The 11,984-nt window shown below is 42.1% G+C and overlaps 1 protein-coding gene across 1 annotated transcript in view; it reads right to left on the bottom strand.

The window, feature by feature from the left end:
- Positions 1–7,154: 7,154 nt before the first annotated feature.
- Positions 7,155–11,984, bottom strand: part of add3a (adducin 3 (gamma) a) — a gene marked incomplete in the record, with an annotated part of 52,239 nt that continues 47,409 nt past the window's right edge. Inside the window, 2 exon segments of the mRNA XM_024259499.2 lie at positions 7,155–8,614; positions 11,900–11,984. Coding sequence (XP_024115267.1) covers positions 8,373–8,614; positions 11,900–11,984 — 327 coding nt within the window.

Raw genomic sequence — 11,984 nt, 5'->3', positions numbered from 1 at the left:
ACCGGGGCCTCACTCTGGAGCCAGGCCTGGGGTTGGGGCTTGGAGGTGAGCGCCTGGTAGCCGGGGCTCCTCCTATGGGCCCCGGTCGGGTACAACCCGAAGGAACGATGTGGGATCACTCTCCAGTGGGCCCACCACCTGCTGGAGAGATCTGAAGGGGCCGGTGCATTGTGGTTTGGTCAGCAGTCGAAGGCGAGTGCCTCACAGCCTAAACCCCGGGCATGGAATTTGGCTTTTGGGACATGGAATGTCACCTCTCTGGGAGGGAATGAGTCTAAGCTGGTGAGAGGTTGAGAGATACCGACTAGATACAATTGGGCTCACTTCCACACACAGCCTGGGCTCTGAAACTCAGTCCCTCGAGAGACATTGGACTCTCTACCACTCTGGAGTTGCCCATGGTGAAATGTGGTGGGCTGGGCTTACTTGAGAGCCGCCAAGTATTGGAGTTCACACTGATGGACAAGAGGGTTGTGTCCCTTTGCCTTCAGGTGGGCAACAGGTCTCTGACTGTGGTTTCGGCTTACGGACTAAACAGCAGTTCGGAGTACACGGCCTTCTTGGTGTCTCTTGGAGGGGCACTGGAGAATGCCCCAGCAGGGGCCTCCGTTGTCCTCCTGAAGGACTTCAATACCCATGTGGGCAATGACAGTGGCACCTGGAGGGGCGTGATTGGTAGGAATGGCCTCCCTGACCTGAACCTGAGCGGTGTTTTGTTGTTGGGCTTCTGTGCACGTTATAGTTTGTCCATAACAAACACCATGTTCGAACACAAAGGTGTCCATCAGTACACCTGGAATCAGGACACCCTAGGTAGGAGATCAATGATCGACCTCCGGCAATGTGTTTTGGACACTCGGGTAAAGAGAGGGGCAGAGCTGTCCACTGATCATACCTAGTGGTGAGTGGAATTCCCTGGCAGGGGAGGAGGGAGGAAAGACTCAGAAGACCTAAATGTACTGTAAGGGTCTGCTGGGAACGTCTGGCTGAACCCTCTGTCAGGGAGGTCTTTAACTCCCACATCCGGGAAAACTTCAAGCAGGTACCGAGGGAGGTTGGTGACATTGAGTCCGAGTGGACCATGTTCTCCACCTCTATTGTCTCTGCTGCTTTCAGGATCTGCGGTCGCAGGGTCTCTGGCACCTGTTGTGGCGGCAAGCCTCGAACCCGGTGGTGGACACCGGAAGGGATGCATTCAAGCTGAAGAAGGAGTCCTATCAGGCCTGGCTGGCTTGTGGGACTCCAGACGCAACTGACAGATACCGGCAGTCTGAGCGAGCTGGAGCCCGGGCTGTGTTGGAGGCAAAAACTCGGTCCTGGGAGGAGTTTGGTGAGGCCATGGAGGACTGTCACTTGGCCTCGAAGAGGTTCTGGCAAACCATCCGGCGCCTCAGGAGTGGAAATCAGTTTTCTGCAGGCACCATTTTCGGTGCAGGTGGGGATCTGCTGACTTCAACTGGGGACATTGTCGGGTGGTGGAAGAAATATTTTGAGGATCTTCTTAACCCTGCTGACACGCTTTCGGTTGAGGAAGCAGAGGCTGAGGACTCTGGGGTGGAACCGTCCATCACCCAAGATGAGGTCATTGAGGTAGTCAAAGAGCTCCTCAGTGGCAAGGCTCCAGGGGTGGATGAGGTTCACCCTGAGTACCTTAAATCTCTGGATGCTGGGGGAGTGTCTTGGTTGACACGTCTCTGCAGTATTGCGTGGCAGACAGGAACTGTACCACTAGACTGGCAGACTCGGGTGGTAGTTCCCCTTTTCAAGAAGGGGGACCGGAGGGTGTGTTCCAACTACCGGGGAATCACACTCCTCAGCCTTACTGGGAAAGTCTATTGCCAGGGTACTGGAGAGGAGAGTTCGTCCGATAGTCGAACCTCAGATTCAAGAACAGTGGACCAGCTCTACACCCTCTTCAGGGTACCGGAGGGCTCGTTGGAGTTCGCTCATCCAGTCCATATGTGTTTTGTGGATTTGGAGAAGGTATTCGACTGTGTTCCCCGTGGTGTCCTGTGGAGGGTGCTCTTGGAGTATGGTGTCCAGGGAGCCTTACTGAGGACTGTCCGGTCTCTGTATGACTGGAGCAGGAGATTGGTTCTCATAGCTGCAGTAAGTCAGACCTGTTCCTGGTGCATGTTGGACTCCGGCAGGGCTGCCCTTTATCACCGGTTCTGTTCATAGTCTTTATGGACAGAATTTCCAGGTGCAGCCAGGACCCAGAGGGGATCTGGTTTAGGGACTACAGGATTTCATCTCTGCTCTTTGCTGATGATGTTGTTCTGTTGGCTCCATCAAGCCAGGACCTCCAGCATGTATTGGAGCGGCTTGCAGTCGAGTATGAAGCGGCTGGGATGAGGGTCAGCACCGTTAAATCTGAGACCATGGTTCTCGACTGGAGAAAGGTAGTTTGCCCTCTCTTGGTGGGTGGAGTGCGCCTGCCTCAGGGGGAGGAGTTTAAATATCTTGGGGTCTTGTTCACGAGTGAGGGAAGATCGGAACGTGAGATCGTCAAGGTGGATTGGAGCTGCGTCCACCGTTATGCGGTCGCTGTACCGGTCCATCGTGGTGAAAAGAGAGCTGAGCTAGAAAGCAAAGCTCTCAATTTACCGGTCAATCTTTGTTCCTGTACTCACCTATGGTCATGAGCTCTGGGTCGTGACCGAAAGAACGAGATCCCGACTACAAGCACCTGAAATGAGTTTTCTCCAGAGGGTGGCTGGGCGCTTCCTTAGAGATCGGGTGAGGAGTTCATTCACCTGGAGACTAGCTTAGACTGCTGCCCCCACGACCCGGACCGGATCAGCGGAAAAAGATGGATGGGCTTATTGCTCAAAGCAGTAAAAGAGCAAAACAATCTTCATTAGTGATTTCACATCTAGTGACCCCAGAAGATGAAAAGACGCATTTATTTATGTAAAAGTTACAGGAAGAACATCAAATACATAACAGAAACAGGTTAAAAATGTAACTTTTTATGTTGCTTTTAATGAAGAGATTAATAACCACATGCTTTCTTGCATACATGACATAAAACACACACCCTTCCACTGTGCTTTATATCATTAGAATAAAATATTTAAAAGATTTGGCCTTCAGTCTCACTAGCCCTCAGATATGCAGCAGTTTAGTCAAAAACTCTATATCAATACATCCAAACAAACATGACTGTCATTAAGGCAAACATTGAATACTGCTAAAGCGAAGAGTAAAAACCTACTTAATGAGGATTTTTGCATAATTAGTCTTCATTTTGTAGGAGCAGTAAAGGCACGTGGCTACTCATAGAGATGCTGCACTGCAGCTCCAACAGTAAGAGAAACTAAAACACTCCTGTGGACTTTTATTCTGAAGGACAACATTCAGCTGGAGCAACAGCAGTCACTGTTTCATTGAAAATCAGTTTCAGCACATCAGCAAACAAGACCTTACATTTTTGGATAGAGTAAAACAGAATGCAGATTTTCCTCTGTATATACGTCAAGCACAGCCTGCAAAGCATGCAACACCCAACGCTTTTTAAATCAAGCAGTTTTATTAAAGAAAAATAGATCAAGGAGGCAAAAATATCTTCATTGAGACTACAGAGAAATTCTACCCCCCAATTTTTAAGGAAGTGGTGGGTTTAGGATTTAGTTTGGAAACTGATGGAGACTTTGGTATCAGATGTTGGATTTCTTAAAGAATTAGAAGGAAAATTCGCTCATGTGTACTATGTGGAGGGCATTGTGGAATTAAGATGTTTTAAATCATATCCAATATTTTAGATATGGATTAAAAAGTCCTTTATTTGTTTGCTAAAAAGAGAGAAAACAGCAGCTCAGATCAACTGAGAGCAGAGTTAACCTGCTCAGGTGCAAACCAGCCTGCATGGAACCTGGACTTCACCATCATTGGTATCAGCACCAAAACCATGTGGAAGAAAAGTCATGGATTGCATCTTCATGGCAAACCCTTGTGCTCTCTTATGGGGTCCAGATGATCCCTCCCATGACAAAGGTGGGCAGGATTTTATGTCTGCCACGGACACCAGTGAAGAAAAAAAATCAGTGAAAAATAAAGTTCAGCTGCTGTCTTGTGGGGTCCAGATGACCCACTTTTAATGTAAACATAGCTAAGACAGCACAAGGGTTACAGACTTGTTTCTATTTCAACCCAACCGTATTCAAAGACACACCAAAGGTCTGTAAAGTCCGGCTCACATTTACTGAAGAACCTGAGTATCTCCTCAGGGAGGAACTCCATCAAACACAGCATTCACAAAAATCCAGAGGAGCGTTTCAGCAGACCAAAGCTTTCTGTTTCCTAAGAGATTCAGGGATTCTGACCTCAGAATTAACATTCATAAACAAACAACTGTGATTGGAAGCTACAGTTTTAAAACGTATTTCACAAAAACAATCTACAGCCTTCATCCTGAAAGACAACAGAAGTGACATTCTGATGTCTGTTTTGTCTTTGAAGCTCGTCTGAATTCCCCCCTAATAACTATGTAGCGCGTTCACCACTTTCTAGAGCTGCTCCAAAATCAAGTCCACTAGGAATTTCCCAGAAGTCTTTGAGAAAAACTAGTGTGCATTGATGCTCACTAGATTAGGGAATATAGACCACAATGAATTGCAGTCAAACAATTTCAAACAAAAATCATGTTTAAATCTTTTTTTTTTTAAAAAACCATCTGCATTTTCACCATCAGAAGGCAGTGGAGTCATGAATGTCCTGAAATGTTTGATTCAGTTTTGACTTTGTGAAATTGGTGATGTCATATCTGGAGTTTGGAATAGAATAGTCCTGCACTATATAGCTTTTTAGTAGTTAGGGGTTAAGGAGGGAATTCAGACGCAACGTTAGTCTTCTAACTCCATCAGCGCTGTGGCTTCAAGATTCATTTTTTACACGTTTACATATTCATGTTCCCCGACAAAGGCACCAATCAGTGCATTTCTTCCCTGATTCTGAAAACACGTAAGCCAACAAACTTCATTTATGGTTATGGTAAAGTAAAGATGGTTGACTGATGTTGAACATAATATGATATGGTATGCGATGAACACATAACACATAAAAAAAGTTTCTTAAAATACAGTTTTATTTGTCAATTTACACCGATTAGCAATACACTTAAAAGCAACTCCATTAGATAACCATTTATATTGGATGTTCACAGGTCAGAAAGTAGCTTGGCTCACGCTGGCACGCCAAAGCAAACACCTTGTTTTTAACTTTTTTTTTTTTTAAACAGAAGAGGGAAGAGAGGCATTAGTCAGGGAAGGTGCAAAAGGTCAGAAACAGAACAAGAAGAGGGAAATAAAGAAGTATGCAATGCACATTCAGCTTACGTGGCCTTTAAATGGTTAATAATAATTAAAAAAAGGAAGCCTAGTGCTCTCTGCAAACGAAAAGAAAACATGCTGTGAAACAGAGAATGGAAGATATGTATTCTGGAGAAATGGAGGAACGCAAAACGGAGATCAAACTCACTCCACTCCACCTGCCCCACACATATTTGCAAGTCCAGTTACAAACTTCTCCAGAAGCTGTAAATCCAATACTTCACATTGCTAGCTGGGATAACGGTGCATCCAGTTAAACTGCAACACAATTGTGTTTAACCCTTAAACACCTGAGGTGTTGCAGTGACGCTTAAACACAATGCTGTAACTTTTTAACACAATCATTCCAGTAGATTTTGAAGGAGAAAAGCGGCGGAAACCGCCGCTTTTCTCCTTCAAAATCTACTGGAATGATCTTGTTAATGCTTGAAAAGTTACTATAAATCAGAGCACAAAAGGGTTAAAAAAATTAAAGTCTGAAAAATGAAAGTTCCAGTTCTAAATAAGAGATGACAAATGAAGAAAGGAGACATAGCTGCTGTAGACGGGCTACATGTGTGATGGGAGCGACTCGACTGCGATGAGAAGAAGCCAAACCTTTATATTATAGTTATGGAGAAAGATTGACATTATGGCTTTGAAACACACAAAAGATGCCATCGCACCTAGATTTATCTGGCGACTGCTGCTCGATGGGTTCTGGCATTAAAACAACACAACACCAGTGAGGTCGTCTCTCCATCCGCTTCACTTTCTTGGTCCTGACCGGTCTCAGACATCGTCCTTTGCTTTCCACTTGCACAACTTCTGCCAAATGCTTCTCTGTCTCCTTCACCGGTGAAACGCCCTGCAACCATCAGCACCAGAAGTGCTGCACTAAACCAACTACACGCTTATAACCAATATATCCAGTTTTAAATGTGTGTCATATGGAGACTTTGTGCTTTAGAAGTTGATTCGTACAGAAAAAAGTCAGCTAACTTTTTCCTATTTTAAAAGAAAAAACAAAGATGTGTAACATGTGAAGTGTCTGTAAAAGCTTAAAAAGTGGTACAAAATAATGCTGACTAAAACCAAACTTGTTTTCAGTAAAAAGGGTCAGACATCACAATTTAATGACAAAAAAAACCAAAAAACCTTTTCACGTGGCGTCACACATCTTCTAGTGCTGACTCACTTAAGGTTTCTATTGTTTAGAGCGGCAAAGCTGTCTGCTGAACGCTGTTTAAAGCAGTTTTACATAAGTAATAAAAGGTAACCTAACCAATTGTAACTGGAATTTGTACAATATTTATTGTATAAATGTCCTACCTGGTTGTATTCGTTTTCCCATCTTAGATGGTTCACAAATCAAAGTTCAGATGTCAGTAATCCTGTCTGCAGTCAGAACAGCAGATCAGCTGATCCACAATTCCTCTGGATGATATTAAACCAGTCGTGGATTATTTCTCTCTGACAACCCGGTTAAAGTTAGACAAAGGTTACAAGAACTTCACTGATGCTGCTTGTTTGATTATGAAGGTAATTCTGATTTTATTCTTTTAATCTGTGCTAATGCTAACACTAGCGACAATTCCAGCATGTCTGACATTAAAGTCAAACTTATTCCTGTTGTAATGTTTTCTCCTGCGGTCAGTGAGCTGCTGTTAGCTCAGCCGTGGTTCTAACATCACTCCTCTTTGTTTTTTTTATAACTGTGTCTGATCTGTAGAAAAATAAAGGTAAAACATGATCAAAGTAACTGAAAACTGTTGAAAAAAATCTGAAAGTGACTATTTCTACATAATGTTATAAAATATGTTCACCCAGAGAAGATTTTTTATACTTGACCGCTCTTATTTTGAAAGCTGAAACTACGCGTCTCGATAGCTGCTCTGAACATTTTCACTGAATCAAACCATTCCTGTTTGTACATTTATCCCTAAGATATCCAGTAGAACAAGTACATTTATCCTGGGAAGTGATTAACATGTGTACAGACATGCAGAGATGTGCATTAACATGAATTTCTATCAGTTTTTGTGCTGATTGCACTTAAAATACGTGCGAATGACATATAGCAACGTAGAACCAGTTAGAATAATATCTGCTCAAATGAAAGGTTGATATTTTAAATAAAAATCCAATATTGAAGGATTATTCAAATTTGTATTTAGATTTGAGAACAATGTAAGACATGAAATGAATACAGTTCAGTAGGACTTTAATTAAATGAATATTGTACATTTTTCTGTTGAAATTGGTAAGGTTACGTTTTATTATTTATGTTAAATTATGTCAAACAGCGTTCAGCTGTCAGCTTTGCCGTTCTAAACCTGAACACCTTTTCAGCCCTGTCGCCATTTTGTCTGACCTCACCGTGAAAAGGGTCTATTAACCCTAAATTTGGCAAAAACACACCCACATGAGAGGAAAGGTGTGAAATTGCTACTTAAATATGAGATTTACCCCCCCCCCATCTGTGCAGTCTAAAATAACCTTTAGTTCATTTGCAGTTCAACCACGCCTCTGAACGTCTATCAAGGAGGTGAAGAATAAACTGACACAACTTTCCCGCCCTTTTTCTGCCACCAGATTTCCAGTGACGTTTTGTGGCCTCTAGGTTGCAAAGAAAAAAAACAAAACCCAAACGTCTTTTGTGCAGTTTTAAAAAGCTCATGCTGCAGTCCAACCATTTCAGAAAAGCACAAAGTGATGGCAGGAGGAGCAGAAAGACGTTTTTCTGGATCTCAGTGGCCTCACGGGACACTCCCAGCAGCCGCCGTTACACGTGGGACACAAGCCCCGCCCTCATCATCCGCCCTCCACGACTCCATCCCATCACATCCTCACGTCCCTCTGGGAGTGAGACCTTTACTGGTTCAAACTCCAAACTAACTGCATTTTTCTGTAAATGTTTTGCCTCTTGCACATAAAACATCTTGTTAAAAAAATCAAATAAAATTATAAACATAAAAAGACATCTTCAAAAGACAAACATTAAAGAGAGGGGGGCCTGAGGCCTCTCTGTTTTCCGTGCCCCCCCATGCCGATCATCTACGTTTAGGCCTCCGTCTTCTCTTTCTTTTTGTTTTTCTTCAGGAAGGATGGGGTGCGGAACTTCTTCTTCTTCTTGGTGTTGGGCGACTTGGAGGGGGAGCTCTCTGGGGACAGCGCCTCCTCGATCTTCTCGCCGCCGCGCACAGTGATCTCCACACTCTCCACGCTGGTGGTCAGCTCACTGACGCGCTTTGACAGCTCCTCCTCGTGGTTGTCTTTGCCGTTCATCAGACCCGAGTGGATCTCTGGAGAAGAAGGAATAAGTGAGGCTGCAGAAAACCCAAACTCTGCACCAAACAGTGAAGATACAAAGTGTTTGACAGTAACAGATCCTGCAAAGTTGTCCCACTTAGAAAGATGAGCATCATAGATACACTTTAATAAAATTAAATGACAAAATTGTAAATAATAAAACCACAAAGCATGATGTTTCCACCCCCATGGTTCCCAACAGCTGATCTTCTCTCTCCAAACTGTTGGAGGATTGGTTCATCCCAGACTTGTTCAAATGTCAAATCTGGTGTCCTTCGACAGCTCTTTGGTCTTGGTCATAGTGGAGAGGCTGCAGTCTGCTGTTTGAGGGTGTGTTTTGTTCAGATGACTCTGAAGTGATCTTTATATCATAATAACAAGAGTCACAGGTTTGACATCAAAAGGTTCTCCATTCAAAACAATGTTCAGTTTTTAAAAGAACATTTTCAAAGTTGCAGATAAAAATATCAAATGTTTGCTTTCAAAATGCTTGTTTTTGAAATATTTTCAGGTCTCTCGTCTCCCTTTCTCCCTATCTTTGATATTGGGTTCACAGTTTTCAGTTTAATGTGACATTTGTGCCACTGAACAGCCAATCACAGACGAGAGTTCATGCTGATTGCTCCACATTCTGTCCTATAAAGTGTCTCTCCCTTCCTTTAACCTTCGTGCTCTCTTATGGGGTCCAGACCATCTTTCTATGTGGCTCCAATAGCAGAATCTGTTACTGACAAATACCTTTTCATCCATTTGTAAACGTTATTTTTTCTTTTGGAGTAATATCTTAGATCACGTGTCAAAGTCAAGGCCCGGGGGCCGGATCCGGCCCTCAGAGTAATTCTATCCGGCCCTCCAGATCATTTTATTTTATTGTTATTAATGACCCGATGTAATCTTGTTCTTATTTCTGACTTGTATAATTTTGACAAAATATATTTTCATAGAGAGTAAAATATTGAAAGTTATTTTAGGTTTAAGTTGATTTATTCTGGAATAATATTCCTGCCTTATTTATATTTTTTTATGATATGATTATGATAATTAAGTTTTGGATTAAAGTTTTAAAAATTGTCATTCTAATAGCTTTTTGGACTATTTTGACATTTACTAAGATTCTTTTTGGCTATTTTGGAGTTTAGTTAATATTTCTGCAACATGCTAGCTAATTGGGCTAACCAAAGTTTTTTTATTGTTTTCCTTGTTTTTTAGGCTATTTTGACATTTATCTAATATTTTAGCTGGCTATTAACTTCAGGAATTTCAGCTATTAGCTTCAGTTTTTTTAGCTATCAATTTCAGCATCTTCAGCTATCAGCACTAGCATCTTCAGCAGTCAAATTCCTCGTACAGCATTCACACTAGCATTATCACAGGTAATGCTACATATCTAGTTCATAATTATGTTAAAAAGTTACAGTTTTAAATTTTTAAAAATGTAGTTTTAGAGTGTTCAATAAATGTTTATCCTGTTCGGCCCGCGACCTAAAGATGTGTTTTGGATTTTGCCCCTTGTGTGGTTCAGTTTGACACTCCTGTCTTAGATGAAGGAAATCAGAAGAGAACCGGGTTTGCTGCTACATCTTTGGAGTTGGTTCTTGTTGTTGTCATTGCACAGTTTGAGGATTTGCTCATCAAATGTAATATAAATAAACCACTTTGTTTGATTTGTGCTTTGCTAACACACACTATATCCCATATTTTGTAATCTCTGTCACAAAAGCCCAGTGACCTGAGAACAGCCTCTCTTCAGCTCAGCTGAATGAAGCGGCGAGCAGAGCCGGCCCACTCCTGTAATTACAGCTTACATAACAGCTTGGTATTGTAGCTTCTTCCTCTTTGGGTCAGAAATGCAGCTTACAGAATCCAGGCCACGGCATTGTGTTACTAGACACAAACAGCCAGGACTCCCAGGTGAAGTCAAGACGTGTTTACAACTGTGACCCGTTTCCATCAGAACAACCGTTCAACCTGCTACCAGAGTCCATGAGGTCACAGGTCACCGCTCTGGTGTGGTTTGTGACTATAGGTCTCATTTTCTACAATCTGATTGTTTTGTTTCTCACTGTTACATCCACTCTCCTGAAGAGTCATGTGTGACTCAAGTAGGGGTCTGTAACCTTTAACTCTAAAGGAGGTATTTACTCCAGTGTCTATCAGACCAGAACCCAACGAGAGCCACAAAGTCCGTTTAAAAATGCACAACAGTTAAGCTTAATAATTAAATATTACAATAATTGAATTAGAACTGTTTGTATGTTTCTGTATGTTCTAACTGTTTGTAAGTTCTTTTACTTCTGACAGCAGCAAACACTAGTTCCTTTCAAAATAAAACCCACTCTGTGTCAAAAGCTCCTCCTGCTGCAGCAGCTTTACTTACATTAAAAAAGCATGACAGTTAACATGATATTTTCTATGATTAAGATTTTGGTGTGCTTTTTTCCTTTTAATCTCAAAATAAACAACATCTTAGTAGAATCTATTTATTATAAATACATGTACAATAACTTGAGCTTTTTTATTGAAAACACACAACTCTAAAGCATTTTCAGTCATTTTAAACCAAATTTGTTCAAAACTTTAACCACTTTGGTGTATTTTACAAAAACAAAAACTTGTATAGTCTTTTATTTGAGTAACTATAAACGAAAAATACAAATCTGAAGAAATTTTTTACAGAATTTCTGACATTAAATTAAACTTTTCTTGCTTTGTTGCTTGGCATGTTAAAAAACAGAAATGACAAAACCAAAATAACTAATATCTTATTTATTTAGTTAACATTTTTTTCCATTAAAGCTAAAGAGCCACAATGAAGTGATAAAAGAGCCACAGGCTGTAGACCTCTGGACTAGACAGAGATCAGCACAGGCAGAAAGGAGGAAACACCGCTGGAACATTATGGGATGCCTCCTTTACCAAGTTCTTTTTTAATGCTAATTAATTAAGGAGAGAGAAAATATAATTTTGAATCTTAACTTTTAGCATAATTCTGAACTAGATATATAGCATTACCTGTGATAATACTAGTGTGAATGCTGTAAGCTGAATTTGGCTGCTGAAGATGCTAGTGCTGGGCCTCCTAACACCACAGCACTAAAGTACTTCAGTAAGTCTGCCAGAGCTGCATCATGGGACCTTCAAACGTTTTATGAAGTGAGTTTCAAACAAAAAAACAGCGTTAGGCCATAAGAAGTGCATGCAGTGAAGTTCAGCTGCAGCCCGTGTTAGAACGGCGTGGACGCCACACGCCGCGGCGTTCAGGTCTGAGAGAGCGATACCTTCTTTAGCTGGAGTGCTCTGTGGAGACTGGCTGACAGACAGAGACCGAGACAGACTGGAGCCATCGTCAGAGGTTAGCTCGTG

This window comes from Oryzias melastigma, linkage group LG24, assembly GCF_002922805.2.
Source record: "Oryzias melastigma strain HK-1 linkage group LG24, ASM292280v2, whole genome shotgun sequence".
In the NCBI taxonomy this organism is placed as follows: Eukaryota; Metazoa; Chordata; class Actinopteri; order Beloniformes; family Adrianichthyidae; genus Oryzias; species Oryzias melastigma.
This window is presented reverse-complemented; position numbering and strand designations above follow the sequence as displayed.